The 14946-nt window shown below is 51.3% G+C and overlaps 5 protein-coding genes across 5 annotated transcripts, besides 1 other annotated feature; 1 reads left to right on the top strand and 4 right to left on the bottom strand.

The window, feature by feature from the left end:
* Positions 1-1381: 1381 nt before the first annotated feature.
* FPSE_04721 (uncharacterized protein) lies at positions 1382-1621 on the bottom strand (the record flags this gene model as incomplete). Its single annotated transcript, XM_009257839.1, has 1 exon — positions 1382-1621. One exon carries the CDS (start codon positions 1619-1621, stop codon positions 1382-1384), a length of 240 nt encoding a protein of 79 aa, XP_009256114.1.
* Positions 1622-2438: 817 nt separating this feature from the next.
* Positions 2439-4005, top strand: FPSE_04722 (uncharacterized protein; the record flags this gene model as incomplete). The annotated part of the gene is made up of 2 exons (XM_009257840.1): positions 2439-3732; positions 3785-4005. The coding sequence occupies 2 exons, from the start codon at positions 2439-2441 to the stop codon at positions 4003-4005; spliced, it is 1515 nt and encodes a 504-aa protein (XP_009256115.1).
* Positions 4006-4271: 266 nt separating this feature from the next.
* FPSE_04723 (uncharacterized protein) lies at positions 4272-4607 on the bottom strand (the record flags this gene model as incomplete). Its single annotated transcript, XM_009257841.1, has 2 exons — positions 4272-4442; positions 4503-4607. 2 exons carry the CDS (start codon positions 4605-4607, stop codon positions 4272-4274), a joined length of 276 nt encoding a protein of 91 aa, XP_009256116.1.
* A 534-nt stretch (positions 4608-5141) lies between these two features.
* FPSE_04724 (uncharacterized protein) lies at positions 5142-12595 on the bottom strand (the record flags this gene model as incomplete). The annotated part of the gene is made up of 2 exons (XM_009257842.1): positions 5142-12438; positions 12495-12595. The coding sequence occupies 2 exons, from the start codon at positions 12593-12595 to the stop codon at positions 5142-5144; spliced, it is 7398 nt and encodes a 2465-aa protein (XP_009256117.1).
* Positions 12596-13398: 803 nt separating this feature from the next.
* Positions 13399-13421: a microsatellite.
* Positions 13422-13598: 177 nt separating this feature from the next.
* FPSE_04725 (uncharacterized protein) lies at positions 13599-14936 on the bottom strand (the record flags this gene model as incomplete). Its single annotated transcript, XM_009257843.1, has 7 exons — positions 13599-13685; positions 13773-14027; positions 14079-14256; positions 14313-14560; positions 14624-14665; positions 14741-14778; positions 14879-14936. 7 exons carry the CDS (start codon positions 14934-14936, stop codon positions 13599-13601), a joined length of 906 nt encoding a protein of 301 aa, XP_009256118.1.
* Between the last annotated feature and the right edge of the window lie 10 nt (positions 14937-14946).

The raw sequence follows: 14946 nt of genomic DNA, 5'->3' as shown, positions 1-14946 counted from the left end.
TCTAGGTATCCATCTCGAGCACAATAGGTCACTAGCGACCTCGCTGCCTAGCCTTTTGTCCTTCTCGATTCAACATCCGGATCTTTCATCAGCTCTCGTCGCTCCAGCATCGGCATGGACGACACCATTTCGGGGTTTGCTGTTAGCAATCGATGTTCGCCGACTTGGCGAGCGACAAGAGCCACCCAAAAAGGCACCCCGAACACGAAAACGACAGAAAAGGATGATCAGCGCGGGAGAAAATGCCGAGTTGTGCCCAGGAAGCGACTTGTTGGAGAGTTTGGAGCCAACCGACCAAGATGCTATCGATGCCTTTATGTCCAGCCTGAACTATCCATCAAACTGCGACAAGAGGAAACTTGCGGGATCAAATAGCAGAATGGAGAGTGCTACTTATGCAGAATTGCTGGAAGATTTGCACTCATTATCCTTACTGGACATCCTCCTCGAACAATTGACCCTGGCTACAGAGAAAACATACAAAGGCTGTCAGGTCTGGGGCTGTGGGCCTGACTACTGTCTTGCGAAACTGACGCCTGGTGTTTTCCACGTACCATTTCTCAAGGTATATATGTCTTAGGTTGATGCGCTTTAAGTCTCTAACAGCGGTGATAGAGTGTATCAGATCGCGCCCAGCTACTTCCAGTCATCGCCATATCTCTCGCGCGCATGGGGCATGCTGAGTCTCCCGCAATCAGACAAAAGGTGGCTGCCCTGCGACCAAGTGAAGGGACTATTTCTAGCTCGTGCAACGAATCAGGAGATTCTATGAGTCACATAGAAAGGAGAGCTTGGGGAGTTCTTCTCGCGCATATTCAAGTGCCCTCGCTTGTCAAGAAGAGAAGAAGCAAAAGATCAATGCTTCCTCCTACAATCCCGTGCGCAACAAGTTCAGAAACACACATCACAAACGAACAGCCAGACATGACACCAGGAAACGGCTTGCCAGAAACTCGTGCCTTCGCCAAGCAGGAAGATCAGGAGAGCACAATAATGAGTGTGAGTTGGAACGCTATAGCCGGCTCACAAACCTGCCTACAGTATGGGCACGCAGGAGGGGGCCCATGCGACTTCCAGACTCTGGACCAGTGGCTCAGTTGCGATAACGGGATATAACATTGATCGACCAAGATTTGACGGCGCAAACGTATCACTGGGTAACGAGTTCTATGTGAGAAAAGGGACAAAATTTGGTAATGGGTATAAGGATTTATATTATGATATCTCATGGCAGAACAAGAGGACTGTATAATGATGGGTGGGATCATCCCATGGAAAGAAGGGTCGTGAGATGAAGAACTGGGTTTGAGCTTGTGGATCTGATTTGAGTTGGCTGATGCAACATAAATGGCCGTGAAGGTGGTATAGGAGTGAGGTTGTTTTATCTGGCGTTGGCGGGCTTTTTGGTCTTTGCCGCTTTCTTCTTGTCCTTCTTATCCTGGGCTGCCTTGCGCTGCTCGGGCTTCATAGTGGCATAGTGAATGTACCAGAGAAGGACCATCTGCAGGATGACGGCAACAAGAACGACCAGAAGAATAGTGAAGAGTATAGGTTGATCGTTAAGGACAGCGACGGCCTCGTCTGTAGCGCCGATTTTGGAAAACCAATCGAATTGAGCCATGGTGATGATGATGCGAAGTGCGAAGTTCGAGATGAAGTGAAGATCAGGTTGATATAGCGAGTTTTGAATTATGTACAGAATAAAAAGAACTGTCGTGCGCCAGTCACGTACAGGTTAAAAGGATGGTAAGTGTTTGGGAGAACAAGAACAACCAGAAACAATAAGCGATCAATGAAAAGGGAAGAGTTGAAATGGAAGACGGCGATGGGAGACGAGAAGCAGGTCCATGGTAAATTGGCCCACATGGGTGGTGAGGACGGTGGTAAACACGACAGACCCCTAACGTTGACTAGGCTTCCAGGGGTTACTGAGACGTTTCACCTTGTAACAAAAGTCGACTGATGTGAAGATAGATCATGATTGGTCAAGGCTGTGTATCAGGAAGAGAAGAATACGAGAACCAATTATCAGACGTAGAGATTGTGTTCAGTTCAATTCCATATAATTTACTACTTTGAATTGTTACCAAGACACTTGATTGCCCAATACGGACCACTATAATGTAGAGGCCTGGTTGAATTCAATGGGACTGACATGAAGTTAATTTAGACAAATATATAACACGTGATCTTGATCGGAGAATGAAAGTTCCCAAGATCTGCACCTTGATTGGCTCTTCAGCCGTTCTCAGACGCTAACCGCATGGGGAACTTGTCAATTGAATTGAGATCCATTTCCTGGGTCCCAAAAAAATCTCGAGCTCGTGTGAGAGAGATATAGAGAGAGCGAGAGAGTGACGCCAATAGACTCAACCTCCCCCTCCTCCCTCGTCGCTGGACCCCTTCTCGAATCGACTCTCATCCGACTCCTGCCGACCATGAGCGTCGCACGTCCGGCGCGCAACCTCCTCGGCAGGTGCATCGCCTCATCCCGAACGGCCTCAACCTCCATCACCGTCCCCATCATTCCATGCAGCCAATTTCACACCTCGGCACCCCGGTCGAAGCGCAAGTCTCGATTTCGAAATGTTACCGCCCAGGACCTGGGATTGATTAAGGAGTCGGGTGAGCACACCAGCAAGATGAAACAGTACAAGCAGGACATGTTTGGCGAGCTGAGCAAGAAGGATATGGAGAACTTGAGGGCCTCTTACACACCAGAGCAGCTCGAGGCTATCGAATTAGGTGAAAAGGCTGTCAACCCCGAGGACCTTATTATTCAGGGTCGTATACGTGACGATCCCTACAAGCCCACCTACATTGAGGACTACTCAACGCTCGACCCCCGCTACGATATTAGGCCTGAGATCGAGGGTACTCCGAGAGAGGTGCAATGGCCCGACAAGAACGAATGGATCGACAACTATGGAGAGAGAATGATGAAGGTTACCGACAAGAAGACGAGCGACCAGCTTACCCGTGCCATGGTCCGGGCATTGCGGCGAGTCAAGGAAAGCCAAGGCGAGGACTTGATAGACCTTACCGAGGAGGAGCTCAAAGATATCGAGAAGGACCCAGAGTTGATTAAGCGCTACATTGTTACCGAGGACGGTCCCGAGCCCACTGCCAACGACAAGGGTCCTGAATTCATGACCCGCTCTCAAGCTGAGAAGCTTGACGAGGCTGTTGATGAGGCATGGAAGTCTGAGCTCGACAAGATTGTTGGTTTCGGCAGCCAGGGTGAAGTCGAGCCCACAAATCTCGAGCTCATCCAGGACGGCCCTGCGGGTGTCGACCGCACTTACACAGCTGAGGCACCTGACCTGGGCAAGGTCCCTGGTGTCAAGGGCCTGTACAAGCACGCCGTTGACCCCGAGGATCAAGGTCAGGACGATTCTGGTAAATACCAGGAGATCAAACGCCTGACCGGCATGTCTCTCAAGGAGATCCGCTCGCTGCTCACAAAGGGTCTTGTCACTCGATGGGTCTCTAACCAGACTCGTCTGGGCAAGGTCCGTAGCACCTCTGTCGTTGCCATTGCTGGTAACGGCAACGGTCGTCTGGGCCTGGGTATGGCCAAGTCTACTGAGCCCGGTGTGGCTGAGGAGACAGCTCAGATGTTGGCTATCCGCAACATGAAGCCTGTTCGCCGATATGAGAACCGCACCATCTACGGCAACGTGACCTCCAAGATCTCAGGCACTGTCGTCGAGTTGATGGCTCGACCTCCTGGTACGTATTTAAACATTATCTTTTGCCTCGTACACGCTAACCAACGTCGCAGGCTTTGGACTTCGCTGCCCCCACCGTATCTTCGAAATGTGCCGCGCTGCCGGTATTCACGACATTTCTGCCCGCATGCCCCGATCCAAGAACCCCATGAACTCTGTCAAGGCGGCCTACCAAGCACTTACCAACCAGCCTGACCCCGAGCAGATTGCCATCGGCCGGGGCAAGAAGCTGGTGGATGTGCGCAAGGTGTACTATGGAGGAGCTGTATACTAAATTAAACTCACACCCACACTCTTACGCACCATCTTGTACTATCAAAAGAAATCATGTATCTGTAGCCTGTAATGGAGGGTGTTTCTCCGCTGACGTCCCCTGATGTGGCAAAACAAGTATGAGATGATGTAACATCACGCTTGGAAATCATATCAAATGTTTTTTTATTATCTTGTGATATTGGTCATTTCTCGTGTCGTGTTACGCTGGGTATCAATCCTAGTCTCTTGGCCCTTCTCCGAGTGCTTCCTTTTGTTTATTCCTGTTTACTGCGCCGTCGAGCCATCACCCCAGTCGATCTCCTGCTGCAAGACTATGCTGTAAACACTGGCTTTGAGAAGCGTAAAGGCAAGGCTTGTTTTGCGCTCGAGCTCGCGAAGGCCATCGAGGATTTCTGAGCTAGGATTCGAGGCGAGATGTTCGAGAATAGTGGCCAGCTGCAGCGCATGTTAGGGATCATTCAACCAGTCTAGCAAGGTTAGGTCGTTCAGACGTACCTTGTTCATGTTGTCAGCCAGTCGCTCATACTCGTCCAAAACCTCTTGTTCGAGCGGCGTGAGCTCGGGCGGGTCGAGAAGACCGCCGGCTTGAGTTTGGTCCATGGTCGATCCAATTGACCAACTGAACGTGAAGGACGCAGATCGGAGGGCAGTGTCGTGGGTTGATGCTGGTTTGTCGCGGATGTTTATTATAGCTACACGCGCTTGTTGGAGGGGACTTCCCAATTACTGATAAGATACGGGCGACATAGTGGGTCAAAGCAATCATTGACTATAGGATATAAATCCACACTTACACTTACACTTCTATACACAAGAAGATATCGCAAGACATCACAAACTCGAGACAAATACTGGTAAAAAGTATCGATTCATAAATCCTTTTTGTTGCTAGACCTATCAAGCAAAACATATGCTCATAACAAAGACTCGTGGCAAACCGTCAACACTAAAATAAAATACAAGAGACGATTAACTCAAAACTCATCAAAACCGTGCCAGACCAGACCGAAACGCTCCATCATTCAAATATCATGACCAAACCAAACCCGTTTTCCTTCTTCCTCATGTCGCTCAAACAAACACGAATGGTATCGCAGTTAATAAATCAAAATCGGACTTGTCGTTCGTCGTGCATTAGTTCCCAATAATCGCAACTTCGTTGCCTTGGACCGATCCTATGTCGGTGCCAACGTTGCTTTCCGTCCACTCGCTCTCGGTGTAGCTATATTCGCTGTAGCTGTCGCCGTCGGTGTACATATCCGTGCTGTTTGTGATCACGGTGCCCCTGCTACTCCGTCTTAGCGTTTCGTTATCGCTATCACCTCGTTGACTACCCTCACCATTTATTTCTTGTTCGAGAACTATTGTCTCTTCGTCAGGGACCTCTACGGCTTCTGAGGTCAGGCTTGGTTTGACATCTGCCTCGTCAACCTCTTCGACGGTCTCGTTGACAGAGTTTTCCTTGTCGTTGTCGGTCAATTCGAGGCCACCACCCCAGCTTCGCTTGCGGTATGTTTTACCACCACCACCAGCAGCGGGAGTTCGTACACTTTGGCTGCGCTTAACGCCTCCGCTTGCCACGTTATTGTTAATTTGACTGAGCGAAACGATCCGTCGAGCTGCTCCTGTTGGGGAAGCGGCGGCCATGTTGCGCTTCGCATTCAGCGCCATGCCCACCATAGACTTGCGACCGTCTTGCTGAGAGTCCTCCTCGGCAGGCTTTCTGACTCGTTTGCGGCTCATAGCGTCGCTACCGCTTCTTTTAGCCTTGGACATGAGAAGGACTCGCGAATGATCCATCACACCCTCGAGGATGCGGCGCTCCAAGTTCTCCGCACGAGACTCCATGTCATAGAGCTCCTCCTTGCGCATACTGAGGGCAGTCTCGAGTGATGAGACATCACCAGTCAGGCGTGTCTTTTGGCGGATTAAATTCTCCTGCTCCGATCGAAGGCTCATAACACTCTGACGGAGTCTCAGTTCCTCATCTCGAAGGTTCAAGACTGCGGTCTCCACGTGGTCCTTCTCGGCGAGCTTACGCTCGACGGATGCCATGGTCTCTTGGAGATGTCTGCTGTGATCCTCATGAGCCTTCTCAATGCGTCGCTTCTGTGATTGAAGGAAATCAGAGATATCGGACGCGGTCTTGAGAACCGACGCATGAACTTTGTCGAGGGTGTCGAGACGAGTAAAAGCCTGGTCGGCGACTGCGGTGTGGTCGACAAGCTTGTCAAGTTTGTCTTGCACCACAGCATCATCGTACCGTCCATCCAAGACCAGGTCGAGCTTCTCACGAACAATGGTATCGTCGTACTTCGAATCCATGATCAGGTCCAACTTGTCACGAACAGGTGTGTCGTCATACTTCGCCTCAATGATTGTACCCAGCATCTCCTTGACAGGAGCATCATCGTACTTTTGCTCAATGATGGTGCCCAGCATTTCCTTGACAGGAGTATCGTCGTACTTCTCCTCGATGATCTTGTCAAGCTTTGCACGCACCTCACCATCGTCGTACTTCTCCTCGATGATCTTGTCAAGCTTTGCACGCACCTCACCATCGTCGTACTTGGACTCGATGATGTTGTCGAGCTTTTCGCGAACCGCTGTGTCATCGTACTTTGACTCAATGATGGTAGCAAGTTTCTCATGAACTGGGGTATCATCGTACTTTGACTCAATGATCTTGTCCAACTTCTCACGAACTTCAGCATCGTTGTACTTCTCCTCAATGATCTTATCGAGACGCTCCTTGACCTCTGAGTCGTTGTAGATCTGCGCGATAAGTTGATCGAGCTTCTCATGAACTTGTGTGTTGTTGTATTTGTCATCCGTCAGAAGTGTCAGAAGCGTCATAAGCTCCGCAGGAGATTTGTGCTCAAGAATCTTGTCTTGAATCTCAGTCGTAGAAGTTTTGGTGTGCTCGTAGTGCTCGCCGACGAGGAGGAGGAGATCCTTGACAGATTCGATGATCTTGGGGTGTGACTCGCTGATGTCTCCCTTCAGCCCTTCCACAGCGGTCAGGGCCTCTGTGATCTGGTCACGAGTCTGTTGATGCTCGGCCTTGTCTTCAGTGTGGGTCTCTTCAGTACGGGTGCTGAGCTCCTCCACCTTGGTAAAGACGGTCTTTGAAGCCTCCTCCATCTTCTCCAGCGAATCGGTGACGGTCGACCCAAGGGTGTCAATGAGGAGTTTCAACTCATCCGTAACAGATTTAGAGCCAACAAGAGCCGCCTCCATAACCTCATCTCGAGCCTCACTGACCTTGCTTCGTTCGTCAAGGGTGGTCTCGAGGGCCTCATACTTGGCAATGAGCTCACCAATCTTCTCGTCGAGTTTGGTGCCGAGAGTTTCAGTAGCCTCTTGGAGCTTCTCGTTAGACTCAACCTTGACGCCAGACACAACAGCCTTGGAGTCCTCGAACTCGGCCTTGATCATATCAAGCATGTCTTTGAGATCCTGGTGAACGTTCTCGTTCTTGTCGATCTTCTCGCCCATGGTTTCAAGAAGCTTGCTAACACCGTCAACACCGGTAGCGCCCTCGTCGAGCTTGGTGTTGATGGCTCCTTGGAGCTCCTCGAGGAAGCTCTTGACTTCAGTGACGCGGTCAGCGACAGATGTGCTTTCCTCGTCACGGACGGCAATGGCTTTGGTTTGTGCATCCACTGACGTGTCCAGCTTCTCTTGGAACTCCTTGACAATAGTTTCGAGGCCAGCAATATCTTCCTTCTTGATGAGAAGAGCCTCCAGGTTGCTGACGTCGTCCTTGCGAGCTAGGAGAGCAAGGTCAGTGCCAGTGAAGCCCTCGAGGGCAGTCTTGATCTCAAGAGTCAAGGCCTCAACAGCCTCGACATCTCCCTTGGAAACCTTGTCGGGATTCTCGCTTTCCTTGGTGGCCTGGTCCTTGATCTCGTCCAGGCCAGTGGAAACTTGAGTGAGGAGTGCCTCCAATGCAGTGACTTCCTCCTTGCGTGAGACGGTCTCTAGCTGAGTAGTGAGAGATCCCATAGTCTCCCGTGTCTCGAGCAGAAGAGCCTCGATATTATCGATATGATCCTTACGAACGGCCTGCTCACCGTCAATAAGATCGTCGAGCTTGCCCTTGGTATTGCGGAGGATTGTCTCGATGGCTTGCATGTCCTCCTTTGAGGCTGGCTCCTCGGCATCGCCTTGGATCCCACTCTCAGGTTCTTCGGCTCCTTCTTCCTTCTTCTTCTTGACGGACACGGACCTGGTAAGAGTCTCACGAGAGGCAATCTCATCAACACTGTCCTGGACTGTTCGAAGAAGCTCCTCCATCCGAGATAGGTCGTCTTTCTGAACTCCTTGATTCTCGGCCTTAACAGAGTCGATCTTGATGGCAAGACCAGCAATGAGGACCTCAAGATTCCTGACGTCATCTGTCTTCATGCCCTCGCCAGACTCGCCGTCTTCTGACTTTGCCGTTGAGATGGCAGCAAGTGCACGCTCTCCGTTGCTGTCCCGAAGAGCTTCGATATCGGAGCGAACGGATTCAAGGCCAGTCTTGAGAGCTTCGAGAATCTTCTCGTCGGATAGTGACTCAGCAGGAGCGATGGCTCGGTCGTTGCTTGTATCGCGGAGAGACTCGATATCGGAGCGAAGTGACTCCAACCCAGTCTTGAGGGCATCGAGAACCTCGTCATTAGGCTTCGTATCGGTTACAGGAGCCAGTGCCTTCTGATTGTTTTCTTGAAGAGCCTCAATGTCTGTGCGCAAAGAGTCAAGACCGTTCTTAAGAGCTTCAATGACTTCGTCGTTGGTTGTGTTATCGACTGGAGCAGCAGACTTCTGTGCAGCGGCAATGGCTTCAATATCGGTGTGGAGTTGATCAAGTCCGTTCTTGAGGGTGACAATGACCTCGTCATTGGAGGTATTCTCGGCGACTTCCTCAACCTTCTCTTTGTTGGCAAGGGCTGCAATCTCAGCATGCAGAGAATCAAGCCCATTCTTCAGCGTCACGATGACCTCGTCGTTGGAGGTATTCTCAGTGGGTTCCTCGCCCTTCTCTTTATTGGCAAGAGCGGCAATCTCAGCGTGTAGCGAATCAAGTCCATTCTTCATAGTCACGATGACCTCGTCACTGGACGCGTTCTCGGCTGACGCTTCGGGCTTCTCCTGATTGGCGAGCGCGGCAATCTCAGCATGTAGCGAATCAAGACCGTTCTTAAGAGTTACGATAACCTCATCGTTCGAAGTGTTTTCATCGGGAGCCGATCGATCACTTGTCTCGCGAGCAGATTCAATGTCAACTCTCAGTGATTCTAGGCCAGTCTTCAGGGCTTCGACGAACTCATCGCTGGAAGAGGGCTTATCGACAGGGGCAAGAGCCTTCTCGCTGCTGTCTCGGACCGCTTCGAAGTCAGCTCGCAAAGACTCGAGTCCGGTCTTGACAGCCGCAATGACATCGTCGTTGGATGTGGTGTCAGCAGCTACAACAGCCTTCTCAGAAGTATTCTCACGGATAGCCTCAATGTCAACACGGAGAGCATCGAGGCCGTTCTTCAGTGCCTCAAGGACCTCGTCGTTCTCCTTGGGTTCGGCAACAGCCACAGCCTTTTCGGTTTGGCTATCGCGAAGAGCTTCCAAGTCTGCTCGAACACCACTGAGTCCGGACTTAAGAGCTTCCATGATCTCATCATTTGCGGTAGGGGTGGCATTAAGTGTTGCAACAGCCTGGTCGTTGCTGCTATCGCGAATAGACTCAATGTCGGCACGGACAGAGTCGAGGCCAGCCTTGAGGGCATCGAGGATCTCATCGTTGGCAGTCAAGTCAGTGGGCTTGTTGGTGACTCGGTCCATACCGGCACGGAGATCGTTGAGACCATCGTTGAGGGCATCCAGGATCTCACTTGTCTCGGCACGAGGTCGAAGAACTTCCTGCCTCAAGTTGTTGAAGCCGGTGTTCAAAGCCTCAAGGACCTCGGTGTTGTTCGATTGAGGTGGCGGCGCGGGAATCATAGATGAGTTGACAATCTCTCGAAGGCCTTCGAGCTCTGTCTGGAGCTGCTCGCGCGATTCCTGGTTAGTCGTTGAGACAATTCCAGCCATCTCATCCTTAAAGTCCTCGAGGGACTTCAACAGATCGTCCATGAACTCCTCCTGGCCAGCAGCGCCGGTAGCACGGTCGACATAACTCTCCATAGCTTGTCGGAGGCTTTCGAAACCATCCTTGGTAGCACCGAGGACTTGCTCAGTCTCCCGGCCGGTGGCAGCAACATTTTCTTTCGACTCTTCGGACAATGTCTTGAACTCCTGGCGCAAGTATTCCATGATCTCACGAAGGCGATCGCTGACATCATCGTTGTTGCCAGCAGAAGCTGGTACAAGAGCGCGGCTGGAGTGAACATCGAGATCTTGGAGACCCTCTCTAACGGCATCAACCATATCCTCATGTGTAAAGTCTCCAGCACCTGGAGCCACAGGGAACTCAAACTCTTCGAGACAATCACGAACAGCATCGATGATCTCATCTCTTGAGAGGGTGGCGGGCTGGTCAACTTGAGGAGGCACATAGTGCTGAAGACCTTCAACGACAGCAGTGAGAACATCGTCCCTGGAAGCAGCCGGGGGGTGCTCGCCACGGGCTGAATACTCTTGCATTCCTTGCTTCAAGCAAGACAAGACCTCGTCGCGTTCGAGGCCAAGTTGTTGAACCTCAATCTCAGGCTTGTAGTTCTCCCAAGCATCCCTGACAGCTTCGATGACGTCTTCGCGGCTCAGGTCAGGCAAGTTGCTCTTGGTCGCCTCGTTATCTTGGATGGCGGCACGCATAGCATTGTAGATCTCCTGGTAGTCGACAGCACTCTTCTGGGTGTTGACTGAAGCAGCTGATTGGCGTCTGTGCTCGCGAAGGACATGGTTGAGCTGGTCTTTCATCTGCTCGAGCCCTTCATCAATTACACGAGCGACTTCGTCCTTGCTGGGGGTATCATGATCTTCAACGCCTCGCTTAGACGCTGCTTGTTGGTCAAGGCGCTTACCGATCTCACGACCCATGCCCAAAACCTCGCCGCGAAGCTCGCGAACGAGAGCTTTGACCTCGGCAGTGAGACCACCACCTTGAGAGACGCTGTCCTTGACGGATCGGATGATACTCATGAGATCGTCATTGAGAATATCAGAGCCCCTCGCCAAAGGCTCAGAATTCCTGCGGGCCTCGTTTTTCATGATGTGCTCAACCCGTTGAGAAACGGCACTTCTCGCTTGGCTGGGCATGCTGCTGTTCTCTGATTCAAAGCTGAGGTTGCGAGACCGGCTCGCACGAGGGCTCCCAAAGGAGTTGCCCAAAATGATGGCTTGCTCAGACTGAGCTCTGACTTGGTCAATGACTTCATCCAGCTTCTGAGATGTAGCCATACCCGAGAGCTTGTTTGATACCTCCTGCAGTCGACCAAGAAGAGACTCTTGTCCCTCCTTAGTGCCCATCTCCCGAATGATTCTTTCCAGAAGAACAAGGGAGGAGTTGGCCTCTGAGCCAATGAGGGAGGGTGTGCTGATAATAGACCCTCGCTCAATTGAGTCGCCAAAGCTCTTGGGGGAAGGAATTCTAGGGAGCTGGAACCCCCTTGTGCTGGGCGGGGAGAGATTGTGTGGCTTGTTGTCTAGGAAATATCCTCCAAAGGGGTCGCGAGCTGCAGGGAGCCTGTTTTGGCCGTCATTCCCATTGCCGTGGCTCCCTAGAAGTTCTCTGAGACTCTTTCGGATGTCCTCATCTCTTGAGTTTGTGGCCTCCTTGAGGCTGAGAAGGTCTGTGGCGTTGTCCCTGCTGCGTCGACTCAGCTGAGACATTTCCTTTTGAAGTCCTGTAGCGATGCTAGTCAGGCTGAGAATTTGGTCGGACAGCGCCTCAAGGTTCTGGGGGCCCTTTGATATAGCTGTCGAGCCATTTGTGATGTCAGAGAGGGGGTTTTCTGATTCTTTTGAAGGTGTTGAGCTCATGTGTTGTAGAGCGAGCATGGTAGATGATTGCGGTGGTGTGTTTTCGCCCAGGATGCTCTGAGGTGGTGGACGTCGAGCTGCTGGTCGCATAATAGGTGTCAAACTAGGACCTGGTACTGGTGTCGAGCTCGACACTGTAGAGTGACTGTCGCTTGGCCGGTTATCATGGTCTCGAGATCGGGTGGGCGTCTCTGGACGCTGTTGACGTTCTGGAGACCGCGATGGCGAGTTGTGACCACTAGCACCCTCAATCATCAAGCTGATATCACGGACTGAAGACTGCAGCCGGCGATGTCCCTTTGTGGGGGATTCGATCCTTTTGGCGGGAACCATTGCGCTTTGCTGAGCTCGCTCGTTAAGCGCGGCGTGAGCAGAAGCAATAGCGCTCGAGGTGCCGGCTCGAGAAGTCAATGGTGAGCCCGGGTTCATAGGCAGTGGAGGTGGACAGCGTTCGGGGTCAGAGCTGTCCCACCTATTTCCTGTTAGTCGTTGCAAGAGACGCATGAGGATATACACATCAAAACATACATTGGAACAAGAGCTCGAAGGTTAGGATCTGAAGAAGCTGCGTAGGGATGTCTCAATTGGAACTCCCCATCATAGGAACTGTCTCTCTCTGATAAAGACATGGTTGGCCCGGTTTCTTGGGAACAAGATGTGGTATGTGAAAATTGAAGTTGTCTCAATGACAAGAATGCGGACGGCGCCGCAGCCACGCTATGATTATATTACAGCGCAAAGCGTCGGTGAAGGTGAGGATAGTGAGAAGGCGGAGTGGGTATAATCGTGGAAACTGACAAGCAGGAAAGCAAGTAGTAAAATAATCAAGTGGGCAAGAGATGTTATGCAGCAGATGCTTGAATTGAGGGGAAATGAAGTTATATCACGAAAGCAGGCTGCATTGTTTGTTTAATTGCTTTTGCGACGGTGCTGGGAGAAGCTGCCACTACTGTTGCTCCGTCTTGGACACTGTCGGTCGCCGCAGCCACAACCCGGTTTATTTGTGTTTCGAGCTCGATGTGTTGCCGAGCAACCGCCCGCACCGACAATTAACTCGTCGTTAGGCTGTTGCTTTTACCGGACCCCCGGCTTTCATGGACCAGCATTGGCGAATGACGATTGCACAACAGAGCAGATCACGCCACGGGTTGAGGGTCAGCTTGTGAAAAGAGACCTATGAAATACATCATCGCTCAACAGGGCAGGGATCATGGCCTTGTTGGCGGCTATGCGCTATACTGAGACCGTCGAGACGCTGTAGCTGTGGCTACAAGCAAAAGCGTGACGGTGAGCGAGAAACGATAGACGATACCGATAGCATCGATCGAAACACTTTAATTAAATGACGGTGGCGGGTGTCTTGTGTGCAGGTAGGCGAGTGACGTGTGTCAAATCAAAATCGCTTTCTTTTATACAGAGTTGAGTGAGTGCATCTCGTCTCGTCTCGTCTCGTCTACCTCCTTCCGAGGCCCGATCCTCTCAGATCGGTGCGGCATGTCTATCGTAGCAAACCCAACAAATACCCAATCCGTCTAAACTCCCTTTTTTAAACCTTCGACATTGTCATCCCCTCTAGATTGGTTACATCCAGATTCGTATATCTATAACATGAATTCCAGTTTATTGTGACCTTTACTTCTTGAAAGCAATATCAAAGGCAGGAATCAGAGTCTGGGCAAGCCAGAAAGAGAAGACCAGCTTGGGACCAGTCATAAGAAGCTGCAAAGCGAGATCAGTTAGCGTCTTCGCATTTTCAAGTGGGGGCAGATTGGCGGGTCCCAAACACGGCGATGCTTGTAAACGTACCTTGGGGACGAGTCCCTTGAAGAAAGCTCCAGCACCCTCGTTCTTGGCCATGTTGGACAGAATTCGGAAACCGCTCTCGGGGTTCTCGAAGTTGCGGTTCTGGATACGGGTCTTGATGACATCGAGAGGAGCGGAGACGACGAGAGAGGCAGAGGCACCGGCAATGGAGGCAACAAAGTTCTGGAACCAACTGGCCTTGTTGTAGTCTTCGAGGTGGAAAAGGTACTCCTTGGCAAAGGCAGAACCACCGAACAGCTATATCGTGTTAGTTCTCCCATTCGATTAATATCACAATGTTATACGTACAGCGAACGAGCCAGGGGCGTTACGGGCAGCAGTCCAACCCCAACCACGGTACAGACCGAAACCCTCATCAGCAACAATCTTGAGGACACCACGGCCACGGAAAGCCTCGGGGTTTGTCTGACGCTTGATCTTGAGGACATCGAGAGGCAGGAGAACGATCTCACCAATACCAATCAAACTGCATGCGCATTAGCTCAATTGATTCTTCAAGGAACATGAGCGATTATATCATACCTTCCAGCAGTGGAGTGCATGATGGCCTTGCCGGTCTTCTTGCCAAAGGCATTCTCGAAGTCGGAGCCATAGTTCTTGGCCAAGAAATCACGAGCGACGGGTTGACCACCGTACTTGTAGATTCGCTGGAGGACCTTGTAACCGGCGGCGTATCCCAGGCCAGGGAAGAGAGAAACGAACTTCTTTCCGACAGTAGCGGAGGCCGTGTCCCTGAAGATGACTTGGTTCAACTGGCTGGAACCAGAGATCTGAAGACAGATGTATCAATAAATTGTCCATGCGCCAGAATCGAGACGGGCGGGGCTTCTTACACGAGACTGGTTGCTCATCAATCGCTTCGCAATGGTGTCGACCTGGTGGAGGGGTTAGCGAATATTTCGATTATCGCGATATTCGATGGAGCTCATCGCAAACGTGAGGTTGCGTACAGGGTGGAAGACAGCCAGCTCAGCGATACCAGCGGAACCTATCGAAGCTTGTTAGCACAATGCCATGTGCGTTATGTTTCGAGACACCGAATATAGAGCAATGCCATGATGAGCATTTCAATTGGCAGCAAAACGTACCGGAACCAAGCACACGAGCCAGGCCAGACTCTCTCTCGCTACCACCAGGAGGAGACATGTTGACGATA

The sequence above is a fragment of the Fusarium pseudograminearum genome, chromosome 1, assembly GCF_000303195.2.
Source record: "Fusarium pseudograminearum CS3096 chromosome 1, whole genome shotgun sequence".
Classification (NCBI taxonomy): Eukaryota; Fungi; Ascomycota; class Sordariomycetes; order Hypocreales; family Nectriaceae; genus Fusarium; species Fusarium pseudograminearum.
This window is presented reverse-complemented; position numbering and strand designations above follow the sequence as displayed.